Source organism: Nycticebus coucang, chromosome 3 (assembly GCF_027406575.1).
Source record: "Nycticebus coucang isolate mNycCou1 chromosome 3, mNycCou1.pri, whole genome shotgun sequence".
Taxonomy (NCBI): Eukaryota; Metazoa; Chordata; class Mammalia; order Primates; family Lorisidae; genus Nycticebus; species Nycticebus coucang.
In genome coordinates, this window is record NC_069782.1 from 71971416 (window position 1) to 71987476 (window position 16061).

At 52.8% G+C, this 16061-nt stretch overlaps 1 protein-coding gene across 2 annotated transcripts in view; it reads right to left on the reverse strand.

Annotated features, from left to right (window-relative positions):
• Positions 1 to 11011: 11011 nt before the first annotated feature.
• LSM4 (LSM4 homolog, U6 small nuclear RNA and mRNA degradation associated) overlaps positions 11012 to 16061 on the reverse strand; it is a 31463-nt gene continuing 26413 nt past the window's right edge. For both annotated transcript variants that reach the window (XM_053582379.1, XM_053582380.1), the window contains 2 exons: positions 14124 to 14307; positions 11012 to 11715 (listed from right to left, as the gene is read on the reverse strand). In XM_053582379.1, the coding sequence (XP_053438354.1) occupies positions 11624 to 11715; positions 14124 to 14307 (276 nt within the window). In that variant the 3' untranslated portion in view covers positions 11012 to 11623. The remainder of the gene's footprint in view (positions 11716 to 14123; positions 14308 to 16061) is intronic.

Below are 16061 nucleotides of genomic sequence, written 5' to 3' on the forward strand. Positions count from 1 at the left end.
CGGGGTGGGGGTGGGGGTTGGTGCGGTCCCAAGCATCCGAAGAGTTAATTTACCTGGGCGGTCGGACCCCGAGACCAGCTGGGCGGCTAGCGTCAGCGCCGACGTCAAGACCAGGAGGAGCTGCGTAGACACGGACGCCTAGGCTGCGGGCCCCCACCCTACGCGGCGCTAGAGGCCATAAGGGGATATTTGGAGTGTGAATATGGGGGTGCGCCTCCATCCAGTTTCCCCCACGCTGCGCATAGAAACTGAGGCAAGGAAGGAGCAAAGCTTGCCTAGGTCTAAATCCTGGGCGGCCCAGCTCCCCCGCACTAAACGCACCAGCTCAGACCCCGAACTACTGTCCCCTCGCAGGGCCCCTACGTCGATGGGCTGAGATGAGCTGGTCTGGGCTTTTTTTGTTTACCAATACGCAGACAAATACTACAAAACCGTCCAAATAGACATTTGTCCCGAACTCTGCCCTGCGTAGCCTCAGTTTCCCCGACTGGGTGAGGAGAGAGCTGACTTGGGGTGGGAGAGAACTGGAAAGAGAGGCAGGACGCGAATCCTCAGCTGCTTTGGGCCTCCCTCTTCATCCGTTTCGGCTTCTCCTCCCCTTCTTTTCTTCTTCCTCCCCCTTCCTCCTCCCTCTTTTCCTCTCCCTCCCACCCCCACTTGCCCAGGCCGCCCCTGGGGGCTGCTAATTAAATGCAGGGCTTGGGGGAGGGGACAGTTTGCGGTTAACCCCTTCCCCGCCGGGGTACTGGAGGGATTCCTGAACAGAGGAGAGGGAAGGACGTCGCCACAGGAATCACCTTGTCGGGCGAGATAGGAGCACCAGAGCTTAGAGATAAGAGGAGAGAAAAGCTAGATAGTGACTTAGAGATAAAGAGAAAAAGGCAGAGATGAGAGAGAGAGAGAGCAAGAGAGGAAGGGAGGTAAAAACAGAGCTCTAGAGAGGGACAAACCAGGTAAGGAGAGAGATAGAGTTCCAAATGTGCCCTGGAGCAGCTAGTGGGCTTTTTGGAGGAGGCTGGTGGGGAGGGCCTGGGACTCCTGGCTCTGGTATTGGCCACCTGACTGGCTCACCTACTGACTTATGACAAGGCATTATGGAGCGGAACTGAGGGTCAATCCTGCCCAGTGAGCCACTGGTCATCTTACATCCCTACCCTGACCCTGCCACTCTGTGTCAGGCTGGAAGACCCAGACTGTGACACTTCATGGCTGGGCATACTGGTGCATTGCTGGGTAAACTAAAGCCCTGACAGAGGGACCAAGGGACGCATGGCATGACCCAGAAATTCCTCATTTGTTGGGTGGGAACAAATGAAATGAACAATACAAAGTTAGGTAAGGACAAAAATATGAGGACGTTGTGCAAGGAGTGGGACATTGTGCGGTGGGGGATGGGATTTAGAGGGTCTATGAAAGGAGCAGAGGGGGCACCATGAAGATGTCCCAGGGAACATCCTGAAAGCTGGAATAGCTTGTGCAAAGGCCCTGGGGTAGGTATTTGACATGTGTCAAAGGAACACCTAAGAGGAAGCACAGTGGGGTGGAGAGACAGGGAGAGGATCACAGCCAGGTCCTCAGCAGGGACTATGGGGGATGTTTGAGTCTTTGCCCTAGCCCAGATAAAGCTAATAACTGCCCTCCCTGCCTCAGTTTCCTCACCAGTGTCCATGCTCCAGAGGAGGCAGGAGAGGTTCTGGGAGTATGGGGCCTGCCCAAGGTCATAGGGACTTCTGTGAGTGCCACCCTACTCTACTCACACCCTTGGTGGCTCCCTGCTACCATCTTTTCCCTGTCACCACCACCCCCTAGCTCTGCCTGCCTCTGCCACCCAGGCACCCAACCCCACTTTGTGCACCTTCTTCCCTCATCTAGAGTGCACACCCCACTTGACACCCCCACCCCAGGAAACAGAGGTGCTATCACAAAATGGGGGCTGTTGGGAAGGTGGGCATCGTGGCTCTTGCATGTTGCATACAACCTGGGTAAAAATAGCTGCTCCCCTGCCCCCTGCAAGGAGGCTGCCTTGGTTGTGGCTGCAATGACGGGGATGTGCCCAGAGAAGCATCCAACAGAGCCCAAGTTGCCATGGAGATGCTGACTCAGCAGCAGAGGCAGGTAGCAGCATCTGGTACCCGGCCACCCGCCCATGCTTGGCCTTTGCTCATAACACCCTGTCCAGCCCCTTCTCTACAGCCTCCAGCCCAATGGCTGTCTCCTGAGCCTGTGGAGAGGCAGGTGAGACCTAGAGATGTCTGGACAAGTTTCTCCACCACCTGGTGACCTGCTGGGGGTGGGTGGGTGGGAGACACTGTTTTTCATCAAACTGGCCTGAGTGCCAGGTCTTCCTTTCTCTTCTCTCCATTCATACTTCTTTCCCTCCATCCATCCATCCTCCCGTCTATCTATCCATCTCAACTCTTTGAGATGCTGAAGCCCTGTCTCTTCCTTGCGCTCCTAATCTCTCCCTCTATCTTCCTGCATCTCTGAGTCTCTCTGTTTCCCCATCTCAGAGCACATTTTAGACCCTTCCATATGTCCCTGTACAGGCAAAGAAGCAGGTGCCATCCATCCTTCTCTTCCTCTCTCCCCATCACTTGTTCCACTTAGCCACACCAGCTACACCAGTTTGTTCTAACCCCAGGGCCTATGCACATGCTGTTCCCACTGCCTGGGAGACTCTTTAGGTTTTTCACCTGGAATTCACTATGATTATTTCTTTATACTCTTCAGAGTATAAAGGCCTAGGAGACAGCCTGTGGTTCCTTTGGCAGTCTCTCTGCTTATCTGTGCCTTTATTTCCTCAACTTTGAAATGGGCAAATGGGCATAGTGATAACTGTATGACCCCATAGCTGGACGTAGGGGGTGGGAATTAAGCACAGTCCCATGCCTCCTGCAGAGTAAATGCTCAGCAAACACTTCCTCCAAAACAGCCTAAATATCCAGCAGCTAAAGAAACGTAAACAAAACATGGTCCTTCTATACCAGCAGTTCTCAACCTCTGGGTCTCGACCCCTTTGGCCTATATTAAAGGGTTGCCACATTAGGAAGGTTGAGAACCACCATTCTATACAATGGAATATTACGCAGCCATAAAATGGAGTGAAGTTCTTAAATATGCCAGTGTGCAAATGAAATGCAAAAACACGATGCTGAGTGAAAGAAGCCAGACACAAAGGGCCACATGGTGTGTGATTCCATTGATATGAAATGTCCATGGGTGGCGCCTGTGGCTTAAGAAATAGGGCGCCAGCCCCATATACTGGAGGTGCAGGTTCAAAACCGGCCCTGGCCAAAAACTGCAAAAAAAAGAAGAAGAAGAAATGTCCAGATCATAGATAACAGAACTCAAGATTAGTGGTTGCCAGGGGCTGGGGAGGGAAAGTGGGAAAGAATTGTAATGCAGAAAGGGTTCCTTTTTTGGGTGATGGAATGTTCTGGAACTAGAAACAGGTGGTGGTTGAACCCTGTAAATGTACTATATGCCATTGAATTATTCACTTAAACTTGGTTAATTGTATGTTATGGGACTCCTAACTCAATTTACAAAGAGGACAATAGGTAGAAACTAAGGAGATCTGGCCAAGTCCTGTGGTATACATACGTAGTTCCAGCTACTTGGGAGGCTGAAGCAGGAGGATCACTTGAGCCCAGGAGTTCAAGACCTTGTCTAAAGAAAAACCAAAAACCATCTGGGTGCCATGGCTCATGTGTGTAATCCTAGCACTTTGGGAGGCCAAAGTGGGTGGATTGCTTGAGCTCATGAGTTCAAGACCAGCCTAAGCAAAAATTGAGACCCCCCGTTTCTACTAAAAATAGAAAAACTGAGGCAAAGGGATTGCTTGAGCCAGAGTTGGAGGTTGCTGTGAGATATGATGCCACAGCACTCTACCTAGGATGACAGTTTGAGACTCTGTCTCAAAAAACAACAACAACAAAAAAAAAAGACCCTGACTCTACAGCAAACAGAAAACTTAGCCAGGTATGATGCTGCATCCCTATAGTCTCAGCTACTTGGGAGGCTGAGAGGCAAGAGGATTGCTTAAGCCCAGGAGTTCACCAGGTTGGGTGACAGAACAAGACCCTGTCTCTAAATAAACAAATAAATAAATAAAACTAATTTTTAAAACTCTCCAAATGCTCTAATTTTTTTTGCAGTTTTTTTGGCCGGGGCTGGGTTTGAACCTGCCACCTCTGGCATATGGGGCTAACACCCTACCCCTTTGAGCCACAAACACCACCCAATGCTCTAATCTTTTTAAACTCCCTAAATTCCATAAAATGCTATTTTTAAAAGAAAATAAGGTAGCTCAGTGCCTATAGTTCAAGCGGCTCAGGCACCAGCCACATACACCAGAGCTGGCGGATTCGAATCCAGCCCAGGCCTGCCAAACAACAAGTACAACCAAAAAATAGCCAAGCATTGTGGCAGATGCCTATAGTCCCAGCTACTTGGGAGGCTGAGGCAAGAGAATCACTTAAGCCCAGGAGTTGGAGGTTGCTGTGAGCTGTGATACCACAGCACTCTACCCAGGGCGACAGCTTGAGGCTCTGTCTCAAAAAAAATAAAAAAGAAAGAAAGAAAAAAAGAAAAGAAAAGAAGGAAATCTGAATAAAGTAGGGATTTTAGTGAATAAAAACAAATTTAAAAAAACAAACTGCTTCCTAAGTATATCAGAGGTCAAGGAGTCCAGCCCTCTGACTGTGTCTAGGTTGACTCATCCTCCCTGAGGGAGAACAAGGAGAGCCAGGGAGGGCTTACAGGATACCTGTCATGTGCCAGCCTGGGCCCAGGGTTCCCTCACTCACTTGGCACTCTGGCCAATTCACTGCCATTCTAGCTCACCCAGCACATACCTGCCCCAGGGCCTTTGCACCTGCTATTCCCTCTAGTTAGGGGGCCTCAGGTAACAGATGCTTTATCACACCCTGTTGGGCTGATCCAAAGTCTAAGTCTGTGTGCTTTTCTTCACCCCACCTTCACTAGGACACCTGGAAAGTCAAGGTGCTTGATGGTTAGCCTAGAGCAGGGGTCCTCAAACTGCGACCCAAGGGCCATATGAGGTGGTGTGATTGTATTTGTTCCCGTTTTTGTTTGTTTTTTTTTGAGACAGAGCCTCAAGCTGTCGCCCTGGGTAGAGCGCTATGGCATCACAGCTCACAGCAACCTCCAACTCCTGGGCTCAAGTGATTCTCTTGCCTCTGCCTCCCAAGTAGCTGGGAATACAGGCACCTGCCACAATGCCCGGCTATTTTTTGGTTGCAGCCATCATTGTTGTTTTGGCAGACCTGGGCTGGATTCGAACCTGCCAGCTCAGGTGTATGTGGCTGGCGCCTTAGCCACTTGAGCCACAGGTGCCAAGCCTGTTCCCATTTTGTTTTTTTACTTCAAAATAAGATATGTGCAGTGTGCATAGGAATTTGTTCATAGTTTTTTTTTTAAACTATAGTCTGTCCCTCCAACGGTCTGAGGGACAATGAACTGGCCCCCTATTTGAAAAGTTTGAGGACCCCTGGCCTAGAGTTTACTACTCTTCAGGGCCACAGAGGATATGGCATAGGACCAAGAAGCTGGCATTTGGGTGTCTCCAAGGGACGGCCTCCACCTTGCCTGGGACGAAGGACCTACAAACTACATGGGTGTCTGGAAGCCAGGGGAAGGCAAAGAGGTAGAATTCAGCCCAGCGGGGGGCTCTGCCCAAAGGCCTGCTTCAGGCCACCAAACAGCAAGGATCATATATATATGTGTGTGTATGTGTGTATATATATATGTATATAAATTTTTTTTTTTTTTTGAGACAGTGTCTCAAGCTGTCACCTGCCTAGAGTGCTATGCTATCATAGCTCACAGCAACCAGCAACCTCATACTCTTGGGCTTAAATGATTCTCTTGCCTCAGCCTCACAAGTAGCTGGGATTACAGGGTCCCATCATAATGTCCGGCTATCATATTTTAATTTTTAAGAAAAACTGCTGAGCAATGAGGTCTCCTCAGACAATGTTACTGAGCCCTAGCCTCCTCCTACCGAAGAACCAAGCCTTCAGGGGATTTCAGAAGTAGCTGCATCCTATAGAGGATTCGGGGAAATGGTGGCATCTGAGTGGCTCAACACTCCAGGAATGAGGCTTGGAGGGTCTGGCCCTGGTGGAGCAGAGGAGGGAATAAGGGAGGGGGAGACACTTGAGGACGAGAGGAGTATTTTTAGGTGCTGAATGCAGCCCTGAAATATTTCCACGGCCACTCCCGAGAGCAAGCTGGGTGACTATTTTGGTGCCCGTTCCAGCAGAGGCGGGGCAGGGGTGAGTCACTGCCGGGTGGCCACAAAGGCTGGGCCCAGGCTGGGAGGGGGCTTGCAGGGAAGGATCATGGACCTGCAAGGTGAATGCTCACTGCATGTGAGCTGGCCTCCAGGGCACAGAGGACAGTGGCTTGGCCTCTGCCTAAGATAAGCCATTCCACTGGGACCATTGCCTAGATTCCCCCCTGGACAAAGCCAAAGCCACTCAGGCCAAACCCTGGTGAGGTTCTAGACACTCTGCAGGTACATGATGAGGCACCCCTCTTGGGTGATTTCAAACATTTATTATTTTTAGACGGCGGTCTCAAGCTGTTGTCCTGGGTAGAGTGCCATGGCATCATAGCTTACAGCAACCTCCAACTCTTGGGCTCAAGTGATACTCTTGCCTCAGTTTTTCTATTTTTAGTAGATACAGGGTCTCGCTTTTGCTCTGGTCTCGAACTCATAAGCTCAAGCAGTCCATCTACCTCAGCCTCCCAGAGTGCTAGGATTATAGACATGAACCACCGCACCCAGTTTAAGATTAGCCTGATTTCTTTTCTTTCTTTCTTTTTTTTTTTTTTGAGACAGAGTCTCACTTGTCCTCAGTAGAGTGCTATGGCATCACAGCTCATAGCAACTTCAAACTCTTGGGCTTAATTAATTCTCTCATCTCAGCTGCCTGAGTAGCTGGGACTACAGGCGCCCATCACAACGCCTGGCTATTTTTAGAGACGGGGTCTCACTGTTGCACAGGTTGATCTTGAACTCATGAGTTCAGATAATCCCACCCCAGCCTCCCACAGGGGAATGAAGCAGAAGCCAATCTCACCTGTCCCCATCCCAACCACTTCTGGGCTTGTGGTTTTTGTGCCTGACACACCTGACATGGCAGAAAGACAGTGGCCTCTTCAAGTTCAAGAAGGCAATGGAAGGAGCTCTGAAGAGGCTCCAGAGTAGAGTTCATTGCTGTGTGACCTGGGGCAGGCTCCTCACCCTCTCTGTGTGTGGGTAGTGAATGATAATGCCTTCCTGTGGGTGGGTTCTGGAACTACCTGAAACAAGGGAATAAATGTTTGGTTGCTGTGAGGATGGTGCACCTCTACTGAGGCTTCATTTCTCTGTGATGATCCTTACAGGTGGCAGGTTGGAAGTGGCTTTGGAAACCCACAGGGCTGAGTAGGGACAAGGGGGACCCACCCCTGATTAAGTGTCCTTGAGAAGTGGCTGATGGCATTGAAGTTGCTATGATGCTCAGTGCATGCTTGCCCCAGCTTTTGACATCTTCTCTAAGCCCTGATGTCACCTATGCCCCACCCATGGAGCAGGCCAGAACTCAGGGTCTTTGCAGTTGCTGTTCCCTTCACCTGTTCCTAGCTCTCTCCCCATGGCCAGCGACTTCTTATCCTTTCTAGGCTTGGTTTGACCCTCTTAGGAAAGGAGGTCCCACCCCAGCCAACTGGGTGCCCACAGTACCCTCCTCCCTGGGCTGAATACCAGCACCACCTCCTCCTGGTCTCCAGGCTCCCAGCCGTACCTCCAACTGTTTCAGAACCCTCAGTAACAGTGGGGGTTCTTGTGTCACTCAGGGCCTGCTTACCCTCTCACTTACCTCCTGTGTCCACTGGGCACAGGATCTTTGCATATGCCATTCCTCCATCTGGAATGCTCTTCCCCCCATGGCTAGCTCCCTGGCCTCTCTCAAGCCCTTTCTGACCACCTCCTCACACACCCTGCAGCATTTATGCATCTAACTTGTCTGTGGCCTACTCACCCCCGTGTAAGGGCCAGGCAGGATGTGGGGGGTGCCTGGGACAGGGAAAGTGGCTCCAGTGCCAGGGGCCAGGTAGAGGGAGGTGACAGGCCATCTTGGGTGGCTGTCAGGGTGGCTCTAGGAGCAGCAAGTGAGGCCCCAGGAGGAGGAATGAGAGCTGTGTTCAGGGGCATCAGGGAGATGCTTTCCCATGCTGGTTCTTGGGGGCCACTGCCTGAGCCTTGCCTCTGCATTTGCATCCCTGAAATAAGCTCTTGGTCCCAGAATGAGGCAGTGTCATTGGCAGTCCTAGATCTGTTGCACACAGCTGAGTCATGCCAGCCACAGCACAGTGTGGGCCTCCCTGACAGAAAGCAAACTCCAGGCAAGGAGGGGAGGGGGTGGGAACCACCTACGGTGAAGGCAGCCCCAGTCAGGTGACAAAGGTGCATATCACACTAGAGGGCTGGAAAATTCTGGAAGCCACAGGTTTAGGAACTAAGCCAGGGCTTTTGGTTTCTCTTCTTGTTGAGAGGGCTGAGGACAGGCTTCTTGAAACCAATCAGGAAGAATGAAACACAGGGTTAGCCCATACTGGGTTTAGGAGGCCAGAAGCTTCTGGAAGCTTGCTGCACTTAAGGGGGACAAGGGTCACAGTAACCCATGAGGGAGGCAGAGGCAGCTGGCTGAGGCAGGCAGGGAGTTAATGGGCCTGGAGCCTGTGGCTGGTGGGCTGGAAAGGTCAGAACTAAGGGAAGCCTGGATTATACAGGCTTGGGTGTGGGGAATTAGCCCTAGCACAGAAAGACCTGTTAATTCATGAGCCCTTTGGGACCCACAAAAGGAGCACAGACCCTAAAGTATGAGTAGGCACCTAGGGCATTTGAATGCATTCTTAGTTGGGAGCTTGGAAAAGCCAAACTGATACCGGCAGGGAGGGGAAGGGGCTTCCACATCCCTGTCCCAGGCACCCCTTACATCCTGCCTTGCCCTTCCACAGGGTTGAGCAGGCCACAGACAAGTTAGATGCATAAATGCTGCAGGGTGTGTGAGGAGGTGGTCAGGGAAGGGTTTGAGGGCGGCCAGGATGCCTGATCCTAGGGATGTCCCCTGGCAGGAAGAGGCCTCCTACAGCAGAGGCCTAGAGGCCTCTCTGGGCCAATTAGGTGTAGGAAGTGGCTGCAAACAAGGCCTGCCTCTCCCCCTTTACTACCCTGTTCCCCTGGACACCCCACAGACCACCCTGTGAGGTGACCATGCACCTTAAGGCCATGAGTGCTGGGCCACATGGGTCCTCCATACTTCTGTTCAGAGAGGTAGGTTCACAGGGTCTGGGACTTGCCACTTTTGAGTTCTGCTTGGACCCATCCCTGCCTCTAATGCTCACCAAAGTGCTGCTTTGTCAACAGAAGAGGATTTTTAAGACCGGTCAGTCCTACAAGTGACCTGGACAGTGTCCCAGGGACCAGGCTAGAATTTTTCTTTTTTTTTTTTTTGAGATAAGTCTCAGTTTGTCACCCATGGTAGAGTTCCGTGGCATCATAGCTCACAGCAACCTCAGATACTTGGGCTCAAGTGATCCTCCTGCCTCAGCCTCCCAGGTAGCTGGGACTGCAAGCGCCCACCACAATGCCTGGCTATTTTTTTTTTTTTTTTGGCCAGGGCTGGGTTTGAACCTGCTACCTCTGGCATATGGGACTGGCGCCCTACTCCTTGAGCCACAGGCACCGCCCATGCCTGGCTATTTTTAGAGACAGGATCTCACTCTTACTCAGGTTGGTCTTAAACTTCTGATTCAAGTGATCCTCCTGCCTTGGCCTCCCACAGAGCTAGGATTACAGATGTGAGCCATGCACTTGACTAGAAAAATGCAGAGAGCTGCCAGACAAGTTGGGTTGAACTCTGAAGACCTGAGAAGTGGGACTCAACAAGCAGCAAGGCCTTTAGCTCCAAGCACCCTTCCACACAGGTTTCAACACAGTGGCCATGAAGAGGATGTGTGCACAGAAGAGCTGATAGGTGTCTCAGGCTTTCCTGAGGCTCCTCCCCTTTGCTTACTGAAGGAACTGTCCACAGATGATACTGAGAGCATTTTTCAAAAGTGCTGACTCAACATCTTGGTTGGGTTACCCCAGGTGTGACAGAGTACCTTGGCTGGGAAAGGAGGGTACAGCTTTATGATGATGAATTTTGGGTGTTCCTCTAGGTGGCTGCTGTCCCAGATCCTCTCTGGGTCACCGGTCTGGGCCTGCACAGAGGGTGCTCACAAAGGCAGCAGCAGATGGTACAGCCATGGCCTTGGGGGGGCGCGGGTGGAGGCCACCCAATGCTTCTGCCCTGCACTTCCCTCTCCTACCTCCCCAAGGTGTTAACACCTTCACAGAGAGAGGATAGGGTACAGGGCAACCTGGTTCAGGGATGCTAGGGGATCCTCACTAGCCCACCCATTGCCCAGAGCAAGAGGATGTCAGTGCCCTGTGGAACTGCTAATGCTTGGTGAGAGCTACATGGGTCTTGGCTTTCTCTTATGGGGGCCGTGATTTCCCCAGGCATTAGGCCTGCTGCAGCCCAGGGACAGAGGACAGGAAATCCCCTAGATCAGTGGTTCTCAACCTTCTTCTTCTTTTTTTTTTTGTAGAGACAGAGTTTCACTGTACCGCCCTCGGGTAGAGTGCCGTGGCGTCACACGGCTCACAGCAACCTCTAACTCTTGGGCTTACACGATTCTCTTGCCTCAGCCTCCCGCGTAGCTGGGACTACAGGCGCCCGCCACAACGCCCGGCTATTTTTTTGTTGCAGTTTGGCCAGGGCTGGGTTTGAACCCGCCACCCTTGGCATATGGGGCCGGCGCCCTACTCACTGAGCCACAGGCGCCGCCCGGTTCTCAACCTTCTTAATGCCGCCAACCTTTAATACAGTTCCTGTGGGTCGCCACAGGTTGAGAACTGCTGCTCTAGATGTACTCGTTGACTTCAAAAGAATGGTGGACTTGCTGCATATATTTGCATTCATTTTTATTTTTGTAACACAAACAGAGTGGAAGTGAAGGGGCAGACCCAGCAAGGTTCTGGCACAGGCTCTAAGACATTCGGTTATCCTCAGGTTTGTTTCGAAAAGGCAAAATCTTGGGGCCCTGTTGAAAGAAACTCTCAAGGATATCAACCTCCCTACAAGTGGCTTAAAATAAAAACCTCCCATCTGTTCACTGACATGGGAGACTCCAAGGTGAAATGCAAAACAAACCTGTTTGGAAAATGCTGGACCTTAAAACAAAAGCAAAGGCTTCAAAGATGCCTTTAATACACAGAATCTTCCAGGAATCCAGGTGGCTGTGGGAACGGCAACGTCACAAAACCAAAAACCCTGAATAATAACATTTTCAACTGGAGAACTGCTGGCTTTAAAAAACAAAAAAGGGACTCTAGCTAAGATGAGGGTAACAAAATGTGGGGGGAGTGGAGTGTTAAGGGTCCTCCCCCAACACCTGCCTCTTCATTTCTTTCTGAACAGATCCATGGAGAACAGGAACACAACACACTGGTGGGAGGGTGGCTGCCTGAGGTGTGGTACACGGTGGCCAGTCTCTGGGTGGCTCACTGCTTACCCGCCTGTCTGCCTGGCTTTTTCTCTGGCTGGCCTCTGCCTGTGCCAGGGATCCCACCTCGGCCTCGGCCGCCAAATACACCTGCAAAACAGAAAGATGGGGCTGCTGCAGAGCCATGTGGGCCTGGGACTTGGTCCCAGTACCCTTAGACTCTGGGCTTGGTCATCTAAGCCCACTGGGCCTCTGCTTTCTCATCTGGAAGTGGGGACATGATGGTGCCTCCAGCCTCCTCACCTGGGGTAGAACATCAGACCACAGCAGGTAGATCTCATTGTGACAAGGGACTAAGCGTGGCACCCCCAGGGGTGCAAAGGGTGGAGAGAAACAGAGGCTGGCACTGGACCACTTGGGGGCTTCAGGCAGCCTTCTGAAAGGACAAAGCCAGCCAGAAGGGCTTCTAGGGAGCCTTTCTAGGGAGGCAGGCCAGCAGTGGGATGGGGGTATGCAGAGACCAGGACAGGGCAAGGATGGGGGCTGCAGCAGGTGGACCAACATCCCATGTTCTAGCACCACCTGCCACCCCGCACCCCCCTACTGGGAGCGAAACAAAAAGCCAGATTTCTGTGTGTTCAGCTCAGGGACAGGACCTGGCACCTCCCACCCAGGGAGGTCCTGGCAGGATGGGACTGTAAACGGTCTCAGACTCACTGGAGTGGATGCCAGAAGCACCCACAGTAAGTTTGATTGTACTGTGCCCGGGGCTACGCTTGCCAGCCAAAGGTAGGGGCACAGGGTGCATCTCCCACACCCTGTGTGCTAGGCGCCCCTTCACCCCACCCCCACCATCTATCTGGGGAGAGGGAGGACTGCATCTCCCAGGACCCCTAGCTCTGTAAGCCACATCTAGGAAGCTGTTTCTGCAAAACTTTCAGCCAGGCAAACGTTTGAGGAAATTAAATTTGGGGCTTTCGACACCATGAAACCCAAGGCCAGCAAGAAGAGTCCAGCCCTGTGGCCTGGGGAGGGGCGACTGATACCCACGGAGGTTACAATTGGTCTCCTCTGCACAACTCAATTCCATAAAGGTGGGGTTAGGGGTCTGCTTCACAAAGGCCCCAAGGAGTCAGGGTTCTTGCCAGCCATGGGCCATCAGGCTCAGCAGGGATAGAGGCCAATGCCAGCCTAGACTGCCTGACCTCAGCTCTCTCTTGGACCAGCTTTGCCAAGGGGGCTATGGTTGGGGGTAGAGGGTTCCTGAGAGGCTACTGGCTGAAGCTGAAGGCCCTGTGTGCTCCCTGTAGAGTAGCCAGGAAAGCCATGCCTCCTCCCCTCTGCCTAAGCAGGGCTGACCCACTCTCTCAACTACAATGGCCCCAAGTGCTAAGAGCCAGGCCCAAGGCCAGCTCATGAGAAAGATAAAGGGATGGAACAGGTTCTCCCACCTGGCTGGGGCTCCAGACACCCTGCTTACCCCAGACCCTAAAAGTTCCCGGCTTTAAGTAGTATCCCAGCCCTTCCCTCTGGCTCACTCTTAACTATCTCGTGAGTCTCTGCACAGTGCTGGCTCTGTGGCCTGCCCAGCACTCTGGCTCCCTGAGTGAGCTACCTGAGGGTAAGCCAGGCTGTGCCTTGAGCCCCCCAAACCAGGACTGGCACACTGGTGGTGCCCACAGATGGAAGAAACAAAGCCCAGGTCCCTCTGAGGACATAGAGCTGGGATGGGAGAAGCAAAGGGGTATGGGCTGCCGATGGCCCCAGGGGCATAACAAATTGAATTATATGCTAGATTTACCATTTCTTTTTTTTTTTTTTTGTAGAGACAGAGTTTCACTTTATGGCCCTCGGTAGAGTGCTGTGGCATCACACAGCTGACAGCAACTTCCAACTCCTGGGCCTAGGCGATTCTCCTGCCTCAGCCTCCCAAGCAGCTAGGACTACCGGCGCCCGCCACAATGCCCGGCTATTTTTTTGTTGCAGGTTGGCCGGGGCCGGGTTTGAACCCGCCACCCTCGGTATATGGGGCCGGCGCCCTGCTCACTGAGCCACAGGCACTGCCCTAGATTTACCATTTCTAATGGCGGTGGGGACAAATGTCTATCAAAAAGGTGTGACTGTGGCTTTGTACAAAGGAATCACAGCAAGAAAACAGTCCCACATCAGGCCCTAGGCTGGGGTCCTTGCCAGCAGCCTGGAGGTGGGCACTGGCAGACCCTCTCTGCAGAGGGGAAACAGACTTGAAGAAGATACAGGGAGGTGAGGGTTTGAGTGCCAGGTCCTGGGGCTCCTCCAGTTGTCAGTGGAGCAGCCCCAGGCTGGAGCTCAGCTACAGAAGCACCATGCACCACTGCCAGGCAGAAGGGCCTGGGCAGGGTGGGCTAGCACATTAGGCACCCCAGGAATTGTGTGTGCCATGCCCCTTCTGTCCCCAGTGATTTGTGGGAACTGAAGCTCTGAGACAGTGCTGAGGGTACCAGCCAAGAGTGTCAACCTGGGTGAATGCCTTCCCTGCCCCAGGGCCCAGTCTCCTACAGGAGGAGTGGGAGACCTACCTCGACCAGCACCCCCCATGCCTCGGCCCTTCTGCTGCTTCTGGTGCTGCAGGCCACCTCGGCCACGGCCCTTAGCTACCACCTCCTCCTTGACCATGTCGATGATCTCATCAGGGATACGCAGGTACTTGATGGTGCTGCCTCGGATATAGCACTCGGGCATCCGCCAGAACTTGTCCCCATCCTGTGCCAGAAGCGGGTTGGGTGATCATTTGATCTCTCTATCCCAGTCCTGGGAGTGGGGGGCTCAGATCTGGGAGTATGTGTGGGTGTCTGGAGAGCTAGGTGCAGAGAGCTGGGGTAGCATCTGCTCCCACCCTGCTTGACCCTGGTCACCTCTGGAAGCTGCGAAGTCTCAGTTCTGGGACATGACATGGGGTGGGGGTCCACTCTTGAGGTGATCTCCTGACTCCAGGTAATCCTTTCCATGTGAGGAAGGGTAATTAGGGCAGGGTTAAGGTGTCCCAGCATGGGCCATGAGGAAGATGGGGTACCCTCTGCCCACAGGTTTCAGGAGGGCCGACTACAGCTCCCTGAAAAGCCGAGAGAAGGGTGGGGGTTTCCCTACACATGACATATTGCCACAACCCAGCTCTACTTCCTTTCTGGAACCCTCTCTATGTGCCCTGACTCCTCCTGACTGGGCCTCAGCTGGGCCCAAGGACACAGTGGGCACGCTAGAAACCAGCATGGTGGGTGGAAAGGGTATTAGGGCCTGCCAGGAGCTGCTCCCAACCCAATGACGCTGGTTCTCAGAGGAGTTAAAGAGAGGCTAGGGAGAGAGCAGATTTGCAAAGTTGCAGACTCATGCCATGTTATCCCAAAGCACCTAGAAATGCCCCCTACCCTACCATGGCAAGTGACCTGCAGGAACCCAGGGCCTCTTCTAGCAGATTACAGGCCCAGCCTTACACCCCTACCCAGGTTCCTGGACAGACCCCTCCTCCCCCACTGGCCCTAGAAATCATATCACAGTATCTTCTTGCTTAGAACCCATCCAAGGCCTTCTTGGCCTAAAGACAAGGTCCAAATTCCTCAACATGGCTCCCAGGGGCTTGAGATCCAGCCTCACCCTGGCTGCTCTCTCCGAGCCCTCACACTCCCTCCAGGAGATAAACTTTCTGTTTTAGGAACACACACCAGGGGCCCCAGGACTTTGCACATACTGTCCCGCCTTTCCTTGTCTGAAAACTCCAGCCTGCAACAGGACTTACCTTCCTGAAACCCCCGTTCTCCCATCAGATGCCTTGTGGGAGGTGCTCAGCCCAGGAAGTGTTTGGGTGTCCACTCTCCCCAGGAACACATGTAAGCCCCCAACCAGTATAGGAAACTCTTGAGGGTTTCTTGAGGAGGGGGGAGTGGGGTTCAAAAAGTACAGCCAGGCAGAAACAGGAGGGTTCCATGGAAGCTCAGGCCAGGGATGGCTGCTCGGCTTTCAGCTGTCCCATAGCCAGGGGCAGGGCAGGTCTGGCTGTTGCAGGAAATCTGAGCTAACTGCAAGGAGGCTCCTTGTGGCCTTTGTATTTGCTGTGGTCTCAGAGATGAAGAGGTTGCTACCACCTACTTAGATGAGGACATGAGTTCACACCAGACTCTCTCCCAACATTGGTGACAGAAGCATCACCATCTGGCCACAGGGGTAGACTGCCCAGAGGAAGCCATGTGTTCACTGTAAGAAGGCCCACCAACGCCTGGGCCTTCTCCAGCCTCTGAATTAGGGAATTTGGTCTTGTCACATCTGGGAACTGTCCCAGAAATGGACACAGAGCTGCCGGACCCAGGCAGAATGACATGTACTTGGTCCTGCCTGTACCTGTAGTACCACCTGTTAGGCCCTAGACTTCCTCCACCTGGCGTGGCCTGTTGCGGAATAACCCTCACTCTGTGGCCCCCAAGGCTGTCACTCAAACAGAAACAAGACAGATGAGGTCAAGACAC